General features: G+C 44.9%; 1 protein-coding gene across 1 annotated transcript in view; it reads left to right on the forward strand.

The window, feature by feature from the left end:
* Window positions 1–1,192: 1,192 nt before the first annotated feature.
* The window catches only part of spmip7 (sperm microtubule inner protein 7), a 30,991-nt gene continuing 13,815 nt past the window's right edge, over window positions 1,193–18,368 (forward strand). The window contains exons 1-4 of the mRNA XM_080208872.1: window positions 1,193–2,948; window positions 7,941–8,038; window positions 8,186–8,262; window positions 17,552–17,690. Coding sequence (XP_080064998.1) covers window positions 2,549–2,948; window positions 7,941–8,038; window positions 8,186–8,262; window positions 17,552–17,690 — 714 coding nt within the window. The 5' untranslated portion in view covers window positions 1,193–2,548. The remainder of the gene's footprint in view (window positions 2,949–7,940; window positions 8,039–8,185; window positions 8,263–17,551; window positions 17,691–18,368) is intronic.

Genomic DNA, 18,368 nt, shown 5'->3' on the forward strand with positions numbered 1-18,368 from the left:
CCAGCAACAGTAAAAAAACAGCAAAATGATTCCAAGTCAGGATAATGTGACGCATATTCCTATGTTCTGTTGTCCTTATCCTTTTGGTTTGTAGATGTTGGTAGTTTGGAAGGTATTATCAAAGCAGCCTTGGCAAATTGCTGCAGTACATCTTGTAGAGAGGACATACTGCTGCTACTACTATACAGCAAAGATGAACCGAATGAATATTTAAGATGATGAATTCAGTGCTGATCAAGTGGGCTACTTTGCCCTGGAAGATGTCAAGCTTCTTGGGTGTTGTTAGAGTTGTATGCATGCAGGGCAGTGGACAGTATTCCATCGTCCTCCTGAATTATAGATGGTGGACAGACTTTGGGGAGTCAGGAGGTGAGTTACTCACTGCAGAACGCCCAGGGCCCGATTTTGCCACTGAAAACTTGGTAAAATCGGGTGTAACGCCATTAACGCGATCTGAGCCTATGTCCACGCAGATGACCACTTTACTGAGACCTGGGAATGGCCGCGATCCAATTCGCGCCCAAAATGGGTGCAATGGTGATTTAAATGCATTTGCATACATTTAAATTGAATGAATGAACTGCTCGGCCAACTTTAACAGCATTTCCTCTTTACCACTGCGTTCATCAATCTGGAATCACACTGAAATGGACTTGCTGAATAAAAGTCTGTGGTGGCGGAGGGGAGGGAGGTGGGAGGCCCAATCATTGCCTGGTTTGGGGGGGGGGGGAGGGGGAGGGCTGATCATTGTCTGGTTGTGGGGGCAGGGAAGCGGGCCAGATCATTTTCAGGTGAGGGGGTGGGAAGATGAAGAGGTGGGTCAGATATACCTTGGGGGCCTGGGGGGGGGGAGTGAGACCAAATCATTCTCGGGGGGGAGGGGGGCAAGCAGAGTGAGGCTAGATCATTCTCCGGGGTGGGGGAGAGGGGAGTGAGGCAAGATCATTCTCTTGGGGGGTGTGGGGAAAGGGGAGTTAGGCCAGATTGTTCTCTGGGGGTGGCTGGGAGGAGGGAAGCGGCTAAGATGTATCTTTGTTGGGGGGGAGGCAAGGAGGGTCTGCTGCCACTCTGCGGGCGATTGGTGGGGCGGAAGGGGGCAGGGGGTCGCAATTGGTCTGGGTGGCGGGGGGAGGTGGGTGGATAAGGGGGACATGACTGTGAGGGCCATCACTCCCACTTTTCGTTCCTAGGCCTCTTTCTCCCCTTTCTGTGACCCAGGAGCAACCTGACACGGGCGTGCTTTTTCAAATACTTTTCTATTTGCGCATGCGCAGTTCAGAGCTCTGCTCGTTTCGGGCGTGCTAAGCTCTGCAATTCAGACTCGCGTTTTTTTTTCAAGCTAAGTGCGTGTCGGGGCGCCTGAAAGCCGATTTCCAAGTTGGATCTCAATTGTGCCCAGATTCAGCACTTAGAATGAAAATGGTAAAATCAGGCCTCCAATGTCTGACTTACTCTTATAGTCACAGTATTTATATGGCTGATCCAATTATGTTTATGATCAACACACTAACACCCAGGATATTAATGGTGGAGGATTCAGCAAAGGTAACGTCATTTAGTATCAAAGGGGAGGAGGGTGGTTAGATTATTTATTGTGAATGGTCATTGCCTGGCACATGTACCATGAATCTTACTTGCCAATTATCAACCTAACCAAATGTACACGTTTTGCTGCATGAAGCCATAGGCTGCTCCCAGACTGAGAAACATACACAAAAATACCCAGGGCAGAATTGTCCCGACCCGTCCGCCATGGGAATCGTAGCGGGCAGGACAGGACCAGGCAAAAGTCTATTGACCTCGGGCAAGATTTTCTGGTTTTGGGGCAAGCACGGTTGGGTGGACTTCCATGTCCACCGTAAGTGAATTTCAGAGAATACTGCTTAAGCTTCCAATGTCCAACTGGTTATACAACCATTTGATGAGATGTAATTGAAGTGCATCTACAAACTTCATTGAGTTGGGTTATGCACCATGGTGTTACCAAGTAGCTCTTGTGCCCCTCCCCCACCCCCCAAAATGGCTCTGTTGCCAAATGCCAGCTGGTCCAGGGTGAAAAAAGTAAGCAGTTAGAGTAGGCACGGCTACATTAGGAGTGGGAACATTTTCAATAACCAAACAAGCCGTGGAAGTTAGCCAGTATTTTGTGGTGGGGAATATGTGTACGGTGTAACTGGTCATACTCGCTGGTCACCCTTCCTCCTGGCCCTTGCCAAGAGCTGCCTGCGGATTTCAGGAGGTGGAGGGGATCCTGAGTGTTGAGTCAGATGGTTCAGGTTCAGGTTCCTCTGGTGCTGTGTGTTACCCTGGAGACGCTGTCCTTTCCAGTGTCTCCTTCACCTTGCCACTGGCGGCCGGAGGCTCGTTCATTCCCCCATGATCCCGGTTCCTTTATGATCTCGGCTCCGGCCTCTATGATCTCGGTTGCCGAGCAGCGACAGGACGCGACTCCTGGCCCCGGCTGGGCGGGGGCGGGGAGCAGAGAGAGCGGCTCGGATCGGTGTGAGTGGCCGGACCCTGAGCTTTGGAAAGGGGGCAAGCTGCGCTCATGCCTCCCGCTGTCAGCCTGGCCCGGCCGGCCGCCATGGGTCAGACGGTCATTCCCTATGTGCGGGGACCCGAGGACCGGCACTTCTTCACCAGCTTCCAGGAGCAGGACAACCCCGCGTTCGCCCGCTGGACCCCCGACTCCTGGGCCCCGGACGTGTTTTACCCGCTGGCCCCGCACCGACATGAGGTGCAGCCTCTGGACATCAGCACCGGCTTCGTGAGCCCGGGCCAGAGCGCCGAGAGCGGCACCAAGAGGATCCCCAACCTGGCCTTTTACCGAGAGCCCGGCGACTGCAGAGCTCACACCGCCATCCCCATCGACATCCAGCAGCAGAGGCACAGCGGCCGCTGGAGCTCCAAATCCGTGTCCGCGGCAACCATCCGAGCCAGGGTGGGAGGTACAGAGCGGCACTGGAGGGTGGGGAGGGTCTGGATGGTGGAGATGGACTGGATAATTAGCATGGCAAGGGACTGGTTCATGGGGATGGACTGGAAGAGTTTGGATAATAAGTGTGGGGGAGAGACTGGGTAATAGTGACAGGGAGGAATTGGAGATTGAGACAAGGACAAGGGACCAGATAACCCTTGAATGAATAAAGTGAATAAGAGCCATATTGCATCCATGTTCCCCTCCCAAGTCATACACCATGCCAACTTTGACACATTTCGCTATTCCTTCATTATCCCCAAGGCAAAGTTCTGGTAGTTCCCAGTAGTTCTGGAACTACCCACCTAAAAATATTGTGAAAGCAACTTCACCACAGTTCCATTTCGATATTTTGGTTTAGTTTATTAGTGTCACATGTATCGGGATACTGTGAAAAGTATTGTTTCTTGCTTGCTGTACAGGCAAAACATACCATTCATAGAGTACATAGGGGAGAAAGAAAGGAAGAGGTGCAGAATATAGCATTTGTATCATAGCTAGGGTATAGAGAAAGATCAGCTTAGATGGTAGGTCCATTCGAAAGTCTGATGGCAGCAGGGAAGAAGGCGTTCTTGAGTAGGTTGGTACGTGTCCTCAGACTTTTGTATCTTTTTCTCAATGAAACAAGGTGGAAAAGAGAACGTCCGGGGTGCATGGGGTCCTTGATTATGCTGCCTGCTTTTCCAAGGCAGCAGGAAATGTAGATGGAATCAGTGAATGGGAGGCTGGTTTACATGATGGGCTGAGCTATGTTCACAACCCTTTGTAGATTCTTGCTGTCTTGATCACTACAGACTCTGATACAACCAAAAATAATGTTTTCTATGGTGCATCTGTAAAAATTGGTAAGAGATGTAGTGAAAACTACAACTCCAGCCTCCTGAAAAAGTGGAAGCATTGGTGGGCTTTCTTAACTATAGCTTCAGCATGGAGGTCCATGTTGGTGATCTGGATGCCTAAAAACATGAAGCTGTTGATCATTTCCACTTCATCACCGTTGATAGAGACAAGGGCATATTCTCCTCTACTTTTTCTGAAGTCGATAACTACCTCCTTTGTTTGGCTGACATTGAGGGGGAGATTATTGTTATCACACTATTTCACCAGATTCTCTATCTCTTTCCTGTACTCCGTCTCATCATTGTTTGAGATCCAGCCCACTATAGTAGCGTTATCAACAAACTTGAAATGGAGTTAAGCAGAATTTGGTCACACAGACATAGGTGTATAAGGAGGATGGTAAGGACCTGAGGACACAGCCTTGTGGGGCACCAGTGTCATCAATAATCTGAAAGCCCAAAAGCATTTCAAAAAGATATGGGAAGGCTGTGGAGATGGGGTGAGTGGGGAAATCACAGACTGAATCCATGTTGACTCTTGGAGGTGAATTTGCAGTGCCAGGATGTTCACCATAAAACTAGCTCCACAGAATTGGACAACAGGGACCAGACAACTGAGAATGAAGTGACACAAAATGCTCAACAGCGAATATCACATTACTCTTTTCATTCATTTTTAACACCACCTTATCCAGTCAAGTTATTGTAACTTCAACAAAAATACATTTGCTTTGTGAAGAACATGTCTCAATGTGACTTCCGCTATTCTTTGTAACTTGAGTGTTGGGAAAGCAAAAAAACCCAGTCATCAAATATTTAGAACAATTGGCTATCATTTTCCAAAATTTGTATTAGTCTCACTAATTTGCAAGAATGTACAAAAGAAAAGTTAAGCAAGGAAACAAATCCACTGTTGATGCTAATCTGCAAAGAGATATTCTCATTCTAACTGCAACAGAAACAGCCTTTCATTGCATGCACGGGTTTCAAAGCCACTTTTAACACACGAGTCTGAATTTTAAGATCACAACATGTTGGGAACGAGGTGCTCCAGTAGTTTGAGGAAAACCCAGAAGTCATTCTAGTGCATTTGTCAGCGGTATTTTAACTCAGTCACTACATTACCACGAAATGTCCAGGATTCCTGACCAATTAGTGTCAGTGGAAGTAATGACAACTCCCATGGCACGACTTCAACTTCGGAATTCAAAGGAACACTCCAAATGTACAATTTGAATGAATTTGGATTTGGGAGCCAAAGAGAAGAAATGAGGTGTCAAAGGCTGTGCTGTGCCTTGGTTCAGTGTTGCCTCCCTGGACATGCTTCTGGGAGTTGCGAGGAGTCAGGGTGATACACTATTCTCTAGTGATGGGGGCACCACACAAAGTTTCCATTTCTGAATATTACCCCCCAAAACTCCCTAACTCACCCACCCACGAGACCACATACCACATGCTGGCTCATGCCTCAGTGGTTGAGTCTACTGCTGCACAGTTGGGGGTCAAGCAGCCTTTGGGGAGGCCCATAGGGCCACTAAACCCAGAAGATGTTGGTAAGAGCATTGTCAGAGCAGGGATCTGAACTGTCTAGCCTACTAAAGCCACAGAGGTTCCACTTCACAGAGATATGAGAAAAAAAGGAAAGGTAAAAATTCATGTTTGCTGATGGGTAGGTTACATATTGCTGGATTGTTAAGTTTCTGCTTTATATGCTCTTTTGAAGAAATCAATGAATAATGGGTAATAGCCCTGATGGAGCTTTGTAACAAAAATAAAACTTCCAAAGGAAACTTAACAAATCACAATAAGATCTCATTTCCAGGGCTGACAATGCACTGAGTCCCCCATGCTGTCCATTGGTCATGAAAGGCCTTAAGCATAGTCTAGGGTCCCACAAGATTCCTCTTCAGTGTCACCTGGCTGTGGAAGAGGAATCGACCCGTTAATGGCCATCTTGATTACCACAAGGTCCTCCTCCACAGTGGGTGACCAAAGATCAACGGCATGAGACTGAAGTGCCCTTGAAATAATCAAATCAGGGCTGCAATCTCTGACCCCACCCCCTATTTAAATATGGAACATGGACACCTCAAGGCCACAGAAAATATATTGCACGGGACTGCTGCATGCACATCCTCCACACCAGCTCCTGATGATGTAGGGGAGGATCCCCATGTAGACCGCCCTTCATTGGGAACCCCTGCCCTCATTGGACAGCAGCACAGAACACTATAGCATGAATTTCTGTCTTATATGTGAGCCACACAAATATTTTTTTTGTACCCCACTCTTCTATCTTGCCTATCCTTGCTTGCTGGCTCATAAATGAATACTTCTGATATGTGATGATAAATGGGAAGACATGATTTGATGCTGAGTAATGAGAGGCTGTGAAGGGAGATTTGGTTGTTTGCAGGCTGCTCTATGCAGTAACATTGATGAGGGGGGAACAAAAGTAGCTTTTAGTTGCTGTTTTTAGATGGTGAACTGTTGAAATCTGAGTCAACCTTAGGACATCCAAGCAACAACATGCACAACTAGTGGCACATTATCTGTATAATTTTCCTCTTGCTCGGCATATGTTCCTCTTCCTGAATGCATTGTCTGAAAAGACTGTTTTCTACACAAGAATTTTTTTTACAAATAATAGTCTATGGTATCATTCTCAAAGTAAGAGACAGACCCAAAGAAACCCCATTTAGACTCTAAACCCAAGCCAAAATCGGTTGCAGCTGGTTTCCCAAAGCCCTTGTGCTTTCCCAGGATTTCAATTCTCACTTAAACCCAAACGCACACACTCAACCTCAGTGAAATTCTCCCCACTTTGTTCTCAGTATGTTCTTAGAAATGACTTTGTTGATGGTGTGACCACGGTTGCTCTGATTTGCTTGGAAGTTAAAACATAGAACATAGAACTGAAATGAATGGCAGCACTCAATACTTCTCCCTTGGTAACTGTTGAACTTTAAATATTTAAACTTCCAGTCCTGGCTTGAATTTTGGATTGGGGTCCCCTCTAGAGCCAATGGTGTGATCCACAATCTAGCTGTCCCATCGATCATGTCTACACTTTCCCAGTTTTTCCCTAGTTACCTTCGCCATGTTGTTCTGTTGTAACCATTTACATCTATGTTTCTGTACTTGTCTTATTATCATGGGCAGCACAGTGGCATAGTAGTTAGCACTGCTGCCACACGGCTCCAGGGACTTGGGTTTAATTCCCGACTTGGGTCACCGTCTGTGTGGAGTTTGCACACTCTCCCTATGTCTGTGTGGGTTTCCTCTTGGTGCTCCAGTTTACTCTCACAATCCAAAGAAGTGCGGGTTAGGTTGATTGACCAGGTTAAATTGCCTCTAGTGTCAGGGGAGTTAGTAGGGTGGATGTGTGGGGTTATGGGAACAGAGCCTGGGTGGGATTGTGGTTGGTACAGACTCGATGGGCTGAATGGCTTCCTTCTGAACTGTAGTGATTCTATGATTCTGCAGTTTAATCACTCATGCCCTCTATCCCTACCTCACACCCTTTTATTCCTTTCCTGACCCCTTTTCCACAGCTCTGTTGGCTTAAAATCTGTTTCTTTCAATATCTTGCCATACTGATGAAAGATCATTGATCTGCAACATTAACTCTGTCTCCAGAGGTGCTGCTTGACTTGCTGAGTGTTTCACTTATCAAGAATGGGTTCCATTAATAAGCATAAGCAGTAACAATTTTGCTAAGGTCAGGGATGGGGCTGAGAGGAGAAGATGCAAACAGATTTAGTTGATTGCAGATTTGTGAATATTGTGGGGTTTTGTTTGATTATGCTTGGGAATTAGGGATTAGTTATAATGAACCTCTCAGATGGTTAAGCTGCTTCCATAACAGAATAAATTGCATGTAGTCTGTCAAAGACTGTGATGATTGGGACAATGGTTTCTGGTTCCATGTTTCCTTAGCAGGAATATTAATGTTTGTAAATCAATTTTTAATGATTTGATTGGCAAGTAGTTTCCAATAGCTTCTATTTTCAATGAGCTTCTCTGCTTCCATCAATGCCAGAATGTAGAGATGGAGAATTGAATTCTGTAGCAACACATTCAATGGAGAATTGCTGATTGAAGCAAAATAAATTTTTTTTTAGGTTGGACAAGTCCTGTTAAAGTGACACCATCACCACACTCAGTTCCAGATACCCTCAAAACCCATAACTTTAATTTCAATGTGGATCCTTCAGTTCAGGTATGACAAGTCAACATAGTATTGGAACACAGATAATTTAATGTGCCGTTTCATTTTATGTTTGAATGTCAATCTGCAATTAATTATGCAGTTTTTAATCTTTGTCTTTTATATTGTAAAATGTGCAGTATCTATATTGTATCATAGACTTTAGATGATGCAACAAGTGAAAGTGCGCGAGATGCAACAGCAAGAAAATATATGTACACAACAACCACCCAGAGGTGAGCAGATGTCATTCTATTTATCCATGATGGTAAATGTTGTTGAAACTTCTCTGCCAAATTTGACATTTTATTCTATAGGATTGTCTGACTGTTTAGTTTACATACTTGTTTTTGTTCAGAAATGTGTAGCAACATTGTGGCAAATTGCTTTTTCAGAATACAGTTTATAGAAATGCCTTCAGTCCCTCTCCAGTCTTGACACACAAATAACACCAATTCAGAATATGCTCCATGAAATATGATTACTACAAATCAGCTTTTCAGCTTTCATAGACTAGCTGTCATAAAGATAGTACTAGAGTTTCCTTTACACCAATAATATCAGTGCAATCTGGACAGAAACGGTCAAACCAGACAATTGGGGAATTTTAAACTTCAGCCAAAAACACCATGTTTTCCGAAAGCTTTTATGTTGGTTCAAGTTGGATTTTGCCAATGTTCACAAAACTTATCACATCTAGGGTGGCACAGTGGCACTACTGCCTCATGGCGCCAGGGACCCAGGTTCAGTTCCGGCCTTGGGTCACTATCTGCGTGGAATTTGCACATTCTCCCCGTGACTGCGTGGGTTTCCTCCGGGTACTCCAGTTTCCTCCCACAGTCCAAAGTTGTGCAGGTTAGGTTGATTGGCCATGCTAAATTGACTCTAGTGTTGGGGGATTAGCAGGGTAAATATGTGGGGTTACAGGCCTGGGTGGGATTGTGGTTGGCGCAGACTCAATGGGCCAAACGGCCTCCTTCTGCACTGTAGGGATTCTATGATCCCCACGTCAACAATGGGAGTTTCCACTGATTATGCTGGGGAGGAAAGGCTCTTCAAATTACATTCAAATGGTGGAATTCTCTCCCACAGAAAGCAGTTGAAACCAAAACATTGTGTGATTTTAGGAAGGAATTAGATATAGCTCTTGGAGCTAAAGGAATATGGGGAGGAAGGGGGGGATCAGCCATGATCAAGATAAATGGTAGAGTAGCCGCGAATGGCCTGCTCCTGCTTCTAGTTTCTATGAAAGTAGTAAGTGGCTCATATCATTTTTAAAAGTCATGTTCAAAGATTTTTGGACGAATTTTCCCGTTTCACCGCCACGGGAATTGTAGCAGACGAGGGGCACTTTGGAAAGGTTCATTAATCTCTGGTGGGATTTTCTGGTTTTGGGGCAAGCAATGGCCTGAAAGTCCCATCCTGAAACTCAGGTTACTTACAGGTAAAGAGGAAGAGGCTCCACAGGCACTCCATCCTCAGTGACACAAAAGAAAAGACTGAAGCGTTTGCAACCATCTTCAGCCAGAAGCACTGAGTGCTTGATTTATCTGAACCTCCTTCAGATGTTTCCAGCATCACAAATACCAGTCTTTCGGTAATTCAGTTCTCTCCATGTGATCTCAACAATCAGCAAAGGCCATGGGCCCTGACACATCTTGGTTGTGGTGCTGAAGGCTTGTGCTCGAGAACTATCTGCACCATTAGTCAAGCTGTTCCAGTACACTGTCAGCTACTTGACAATCAAGCAAATTGCCTAGGTTTGTCCCATATATAAAAGCAGAATAAAATTAATCCTTCAATTACCAATCGACTTTCAATCATCGACAGTGCTTTCAAACAGCACTTACATTGCAATAACCTGCTCCATTTGGATCTTGGCAAAGTCACGCAGCTCCTGGCCTTATTACAGCCTTCGCCGAAACACGTCCAAAGCATTGAATTCAAGATGTGAGGAGAAAGTGGCTGTTCTTGATGACAAGGCAGCATTTATGTGTGTGGTATCAAGGAGTCCTCGCAAATTGGACAGCTCCTGGACATCACTTCAGGAGTATAGGCGGCATGGTGCACAATGGTTAGCACTGTTGCCTCACAGCGCCAGGGACCTGGGTTTGATTCCCAGCCTGGGTCACTGTCTGTGTGGAGTTTATTTGCACATTCTCCCTGTGTCTGCATGGGTTTCCTCCAGGTGCTCCAGTTTCCTCTCACAGTCCAAAGGTGTGGGGGCTAGGTGGATTGGCCATGCTAAATTGCCCCTTAGTGTCAGGGGGACTAGCAACGATAATTGCATGGAGTTATGGGGATGAGGCCTGGGTGGGATCATGATTGGTGCAGACTCAGTAGGCCAAATGGCCTCCTTCTGCACTGTAAAATTCTATGTCTGTGTTCCTTGGGTAGTGTCCTAGACCCAACCATCTTCAGCTGCTTCATCAATGGCATTGCTTCCATCATAAGATCAGATGCTTGCTGATGCACAGTGTTCAGTTCCATTTGCAACTCATAGATATTTAAGTTCATGCCTACCTGCAAGGTAGGCCTGTAAGACTGGACAACATTCAGGTTTGGGCTGAGAACAGACAAGTAACATTTGTGCCACACAAATGCTTGTAAATGACCATCTCCAACAAGAAAGAATCTGTCTCCTTTCAACATTCAACATTCCACTATCAACATTCTACAGATCATAATTCACCAGAGCTTTAACCAGGTCCTGCTGTCTCCAAAGCATTTTGGAATCTCTTTACCTTCTCTGTCGTATACACTATTAATATCCTCATCAACATTAGGATAATTGAAGCGCCTCATTAGAATTCATCGATGATTCTTCTACCTCTCTGTAATTTGTTTGCAAATGTGTTCTTCTATATCTTTCCAACTAATATATCCAACAGCATAATGATACAGATATCATTTCTTAGCTCAAACTAAATTGATTCTGTTCTTGATCCCTCTCAGACATTTCTCCAGTGCTGTAACATTCTCTTCCGATGTCCAACTTTTCTTTATATCTTTGTTTTTCCTGAACGTTTTGTATCCAGGAATATTTAGAACCTGCCTTACCCTTTCTTGGGCCAGGGGAGCCAGTGGCTTAGTGGTACTGTCACTGGACTAATAATGCAGAGACCCAAGGTAATGCCCTGGGTTCAAATCCCACCACAGCAGATGGTGCAAATTGAATCAATGAAATCTGGAAATAAAAGTCTAATGATGACCATGAAACCATTGCCAGTTGTCCTAAAATATCTGTCACTAATCTCCTTTAGGGAAGGAAGCATGCTGTCCTTACCTGGTCTGGTCTACATGTGACTAGACTCACGACAATGTGATTATCTGCCCTCTGGAATCACCTAGCAAGCCACTCAGTTGATAGGGCAATTAGGGTTGGGCAATAAATGCTGGTCCAGGCAATGGCACCCACATCCCATGAAACAACAAAAAACAAGGTCTTCCATATGTCACCAAATCATATTTTGAAGTGGCTGTGTGTGTCTGCAGCTCACCCATCTATTTTACCATACCTTGCACATTCACATACAGGTACAGTAAACTTAACATAGACCTCAGCTGGAATTCTCTGACTGTTCACGCCCTGCCCCTGCTGCGCTCAGCCAAATCTCCATCCACTGCAGTGGGATCAGAGAATCCCGCCAGCGTGAATGGCTGGGGAATTCCGGTCCTCATTACATTCCCTCTTAGTCTGACCCCACCTAATAATTTACTATTTCCAACTCTAGTGATATCTGACACTCCCAATTCCCTGTGCACTTTGTTTTTCATCTCTAATATTACCTCTGGTTCCCATGCCCTTGTCAAGTTAGTTTAAACCTTCCCTAGTAGCACGCACAAATCCCTCCATAAAGATATTAGTCTTGGCTCTGTCTAGGTGCAATCCCTCTGGCTTTTACAGATCCCATCTTCCCCAGGGCCAGTCCTAACATTCTAATAGTCTAAAACCCTCTCATCTGCATCATCTCTCCAGCTGAGTATTCTGCTGCTCTAACCTCTGTCTATACTCAGGCATATGATACTAAGGGTGATCAGGTTATTCGTACCTTTGAAGCCCTCTTTGCTAGTTGGAGTTGTCTTGCTTTTTATGGACAGGAAATAACTGGAGATTTTCCACATGGTTGTATTGTCGCTGTACTGGAATAGCCAGTGGAAAGCAGGAATGCTTGTTCTGGAGCACAAATCTTCAATCCACAGATCCATAAATATCACATGGAATTCACCAATTTGGCTGAAAACTGGCATCTGTGCTGCTGAGGGCCTCAGGAGGAGTCAAACTGGATCATCCATTCAGTACTCTAGCTGAAGAAGGTTGCAAATGGTTCAGCCTTATCTTGTGCACTGATGTGCTGGGCTCCCCTATCACTGAGGATGGGATAGTCTGTGGAACCTCCGCCTCCAGTGAGTTCTTTTTGCTCTCTGCCATTCAGGACTGGATGTTATGTGGCAGGGCAACCGAGTTTTAATCCAATTAGTTGGCCACTGAATCATTTCACGTTGTTCATCACATTCTCCTTCTGCTGTCTAGCAATCAGGTAATCCTTTGTTGTTGCTTCATCAGCTCAGTACCTCATTTTAAGGAATGGCTGGTGCTGTCCTGGTCATGCTGTCCTCACTGTACCAAGATGGATCCCTGTCTTGATGATAATAGTGAAGTGAAAGGTATTCAAAGTCATGACATTACAGATTGCAGTTGAGTACAATTCTGCTACAGCCGATGCCCAGTTTTGACCTGGGCAATCTGTTCTAAATCTATCCCATTTAGCATTGTGGAAGTGCTAGACATCATGATGGAGGGTATCCTCAGTTTGAACATGAGACTCCATCTCCACAAGGATTGTCTGGTGGTCAATGCAACCAATGCTGTAGTGAGCAACTGCATTCACAACAGGTAATGCCGTGTACTGCTGCCATGGTGGCTGCAGCATGTGGCCAATGGAAAGCTGCTGATCTTTAGTGAAGGAGACTGCAAGTGGCCTTCTGGTTGCCCTCTAACAACACTGGGTCTAGAAGGCGGAGTTGTAGACTGGACCATTTCAGTGTGAATGGCACCTGCCTGGGCCGACTGATTTGCAAGCAATGGCTAAGCACTGAGAGTGCTGCTGAATGCTGCTTTCCTGACTGAGGTTAGCACATTTGTGTTGGTGGAACCATTCCCCTCCCTTGAGACGGAGCCTCAGCAATCCTAGTAACCTGTTGGAGGACACTGTAATCCTCATCCATGCAGCAGTCTGAGCTCATGTGGCAGTAAGCCTGGCAGCAATCTGAGCTTCCATTGTAGTGTCAGATGTAGGGTGGCTAATGCTTGTGCTGCAATGGAACCTGGGAAATCAGCCATCAATGTATTGTGGTTGTGTCCACAAGAGTGCAAACTATTAATCACCAATTTCTTGCTGGAAGAAATTGTGTGCACAACCATGTGTCGTGTTGGTGCTGGACTCCTCCATGCTCCTTGATTTGGTTGCAGAATGTCTGGCAAACTTCCCAATGCACCAAACTCTTTGTTGTGCATGGTCATCGGCCTTCTCCTGTACTTTGACCCATCCAAGTGCTCATCTGAGTCCTCTGTTCCAGAATCTGAGTGCAGTCTTGCCTGCTGATGAGCTGGTACTTGCACTAACCTTTCCCCCTGCCCTTTTGTAGCCCATTCATTCCCAACCTCTGACCTTGAGTGGATCCCACCTTTAGGGTCCTATTTTACCATTTTGACTCTAAGTGCTGGTCTGACTTGAAACTGGGAGTGTTTCTGATCTAACTTTTAGATCCGTTCTAAGGTGGCTCCATACACACTCTGCCCGAAAAAAATCAGTAAGTCCAAATCGCACTGCAGAAACCTTTGGGCGGGGTGTAACGTGCCTGCAGCTCTGATCGGCACCTCCAACTGCGTGTGCGCAACAAAAAAATGATAGAATGCTGCTCCCCTGCCACATCCGTTCTGGGCTGAATAATGCCTCCCCTGGACTCCACAGACATTTCCCCACCCCCACAACATTACTGACCCCCTTATCGCCCCACACCCCTTACCACTCAGACTGATCACGGGCCCCTCCCCTCTTCGCCCCCACTGATCTCAGGCAGAGTGGCAATGGACCCCCCCACTTCCATCCCACCAATCTCAAGCAGAGAGCCATCGGACCCACCTTTCTCTCCTCACACCCCGCCGAAACCTCACTCCCCCCCCTCTACCCCCCACACCCACCGATTTCAAGTAGAGAGTCGTCAGACACTCAGCACTTACCTCCTTACTGACTGGCGTGCCCGAATCAGACTTTTATGGAGCATACCTATTTCACGCTGAATCTGGATGGGCTAACATGGTGGTAAAGGGGAAGTGCTGATAAAGTTGGGCGTGCAGCCCATTAAGTCAATTTAAATGCATGCAAATGCATTTACATGGCCGTCGCACCCGTTTTGGACACGGTCCTGATCGCGGCTATTTTTGGGCCTTGGTAAAGAGGGAACCGGCACGGAGGCGGGCATGGGTCACGTTACTTGCCTCATGCTCGACTTTACCAAGTTTTTGTGCCCAAAAACAGGCATAACATGATGGTAAAATCAAGCCCTTCATCTATCCTCTAAGAAACACAGTGTCAGCTAGGCCAGTATATTTGATTGTGAAGTCAAACATGCTGTGTCTTCAGTATTCCTCCCTTGTTAGTGTCCCTGCCTGAGCCCAGGTTGCACCACTTGGAAAACGCCAGAGGGGGTAACGTTGTGGTATAGGGAAGAGGGAAAGTAATGTTGTATGATTACACCATCTGCAGATTGGAATCAGATAGATTGTAGGATGAAAAGAAATGGGTGTGAGAAGGAAGATTTGACATGAAGATATGTTCATCCTCAATGGTTTCAGCCTCGCCATTGGTTACAGCCTCAGTGAGCATCCTAATTCTGGCCAGTATTATGTCCTGCATGAGTTATGGATATGTAGGTTCAATATTACTACTTACAGTTTTTCAGCACTTTGTCCTGCAAGAAGGAAGGAAAGTGTGCTTTGCTTAATTACAAATTTGTGTTCAGCAGTTTAAGCTAGCTTTGAGCAGTGCTATGATGTTACAGTTTTATTGCTAATAATGTGGACAGCCATGGTCAACATGGCTTCATACAACAATCATTCAGATGACCAGGAAGCACAAAATTGCCATGCTGGCTGGTTTACTTTGAATGGCACTGATGAAGCATGCATCATGATCCCTGCAACTGTTTCCAGAACTCTTAATCCCCACAGTAATTTTACTGTTTGAGAAGACTGTTCTTAAGCAGTTCAGTCAACACTTCCTTGGTTTTGCGAGTCCGTTGCAACGCTTTTTACATTTTCACTCTTCTGACCTTACTGGATTTGGCTGGACAAAGCATAATTCTAAATATTACCATGAAGAGGATCACAGATGAACAGACCTTAACCATTAGTGATCAGTAAGATAATCAATTCAGATGACCAATCAAGGTAACATTTAAAAAATGTGCATCAGAAATATAATTTTCAGATCTGAAATAATTCAAAGAAAAACAGGGTTTAAAGTACATTTTTAATTGCCTTAATCATCACAGACTGACTCTTCATCCCATCCTCACTTGTAGTTGTACCTGTTGGAAGATCATATTACGATATAGGTTTGTGTAAAAGTCAAATTTCTGAGACTGTGGCTGAAACTTTCTGGCTATTCACACTTGCGGGATCTTCCAGACCTGTTGACAGTGTACTCCACCACGGGTTTCATGGCGGTGAGGTGTGCAAACAGGAAACCCTGTTGACAACAGCAAAACCTGAAGAGCCCACTGCTGGCCTACGACAGGCCATCTTTGCTGCCATGAAACCATGCTTGACAAATCTGTTGGAATTCTTTGACGATGTAACGAGTAGACTTGACAAGGGGGCGGGGGGCCAGTTGATGTGGTGTATTTGGACTTTCAGAAAGCGTTTGACAAAGTCCTGTGTAAGAGATTATTGTGCAAGATTAAAGCACATGGGATTGGGGGAAGTGTATTGAAATGGATAGAAGACTGGTTGGCAGAGAGAAAACAAAGAGTAAGAGTTAATGGGCCCTTTTCAAATTGGCAGGCAGTAACTAGTAGGGTGCCACAAGGATTGGTGGTGGACCCCAGCTATTCACAATGTATGTTAATGATTTGAATGAAGGAACAAAACGTAACATCTCAAAGTTTGCAGATAATACCAAGTTGGGTGGGAGGGTGAACTGTTACAAGAATGCAGAGATCCTTCAGCATGATCTGGACAGGTTGGGTGAGTAAGCAAATCAATGGCAGATGCAGTATAATTTGAATAAATGTGAGGTTATTCACTTTGGAAGCAAAAACAAGAAGGCAGATTACTACCTGAATGGCTGTAAATTGGGAGAGGAGATTGTACAGCAGGACCTGGGTGTCCTTGTGCACCAGTTACTGAAGGTAAGCATGCAGGTGCAGCAGGCGGTAAAGAAGGCAAATGGTATGTTGGCCTTCATTGTGAGAGGTTTTGAGTACAGGAGCAGGGATATGTTGTTGCAATTATACAGGGCCTTGGTGAGGCCACACCTAGAATATTGTGTGCAGTTTTGGTTTCGTTTTCTGAGGAAGAATATTCTTGCCCTTCATGGAGTGCAGCAAAGGTTTACTAGACTGATTCCAGAGATAGTGGGACTGATGTATGAGGAGAGATTGACTTGGCAAGCATTGAAATTACCTTGCTGGATTCAGATGAATGAGGGGGAAATCTCAGAGACTTATGAAATTCTAACAAGACTAGACAGGGTAGATGCAGGGAGGATCTTCCCAATGGTGGAGCAGTCCAGAACCAGGGGTCACAGTCTGTGGATTCAGGCTAGACCACTTAGGACAGAGATGAGGAGACATTTCGTCACCCAAAGTGTGGTGAGCCTGTGGAATTCATTACCACAGGAAGTAGTGAATGCCAGAACATAGCTTACCATTTGACTGGCTAACATGTAAAAATTCATGGGAGTTTCATTCATGTTCTCAATACAGGCCACTCTTTTGTCAATTGATGATAAACCACTGAAATACTAGGTTCTGCTGGGTGATGCAGTGATGTCTGTGGGGGCTATCGCTCCCACTTTTCGCTCCTGGGTAGCTTTTTCTGCTTTCTGCGGCCTGGGAGCAATCTGACATGGACGCATTTCTTCAAATTTTTTTCTAACTGCGCGTACGCAGTTCAGAGCTCCAATCATTTCGGGTGCAATAGGCTCAGCCCACAGCACAAATTGGACCTGCGATTTTTTTTCAAGCAAAGTGCTAATGGGGGCACCTGAAAGCAGATTTCCAGGTTGGAAATGAATTGTGCCCAGATTCAGCACTTAGAATGAAAACGGTAAAATCAAGCCCAATGTGTACCACAAAAGTCTGTTTTATTGAGATTTTCAAAAACCATCAGAATATCCTGCAATTCCTAATTTGAAATCAGTTGCACTTGTTGCCATTTACTATTTCTCAATTGATGAGAATTACTTATTCCTATCTATTAGATTTTCACTGTAATATACATTTTTCCTAAATGTATAGGAGTTATGAAGATGTTAACTGGGATTGTAAGTTGGCACCTAAAATCAAACCAGCAGATACAACACAGGACAAAATAGCTGACCCCATATCACGACATGCAACTCTAAAACGATATGATCCAAGCCCTCATATGTGGCAAGTAAGTATTTACACGTTTGTTTATATATGTATTAAAGCTTTACTGTAGAAACCTTGAAAACATATTCACATAAATTGTTTTTCACTTTGTAAAAGCTGATGCAGGGCCTTTTTTACAGTGGTAGTGCTTTTAAAGCATAGTTCTGAGGAGAGTGTATGCAAGTTATCCAGAGTGTACTGATAAAGATTTCTGTCTTCTGCTTAGAGGCGAGTACCTTAAAAAACTAACTTAATTTTGTGAGACTTTTGCACTTGCAGTCTGCAATGCAGGTTACATTTTAGAATCCTATCATATCGAGATTATTTGGAGGAAAAATATATTTGGATGTCAGAGAGGTTAGGCAGTGCAGGAAGAAGAGAGAATATATCTGGTATTAACTAGTGTCAAAGGATTGGTGACTCTTTGGAACACTGTTAACTTCATTTGGGCAGTAACGGATTCAGTGACTCTATTTTGCTTTGTAAGTGGCAAGGGATCTTTGTGTCCTATTAGAAGATTATCTTTTGGCCAATCCAAGATAAGAAACAGTGAAAGCTATTATTGCGTTGAACATCTTCTCACCAAGGTAATTTCAGGTTGGTAAAGATAAATGAAGTAGGAATTCAGCAGGAGGCCAAAAATCAGTTTTACACCAGCGTGAATTTCCCATGCGATCTTCTACTGATACCTGCCTTGGCA

Source organism: Carcharhinus amblyrhynchos, chromosome 2 (assembly GCF_965287045.1).
Source record: "Carcharhinus amblyrhynchos chromosome 2, sCarAmb.v2.hapA, whole genome shotgun sequence".
Classification (NCBI taxonomy): domain Eukaryota; kingdom Metazoa; phylum Chordata; class Chondrichthyes; order Carcharhiniformes; family Carcharhinidae; genus Carcharhinus; species Carcharhinus amblyrhynchos.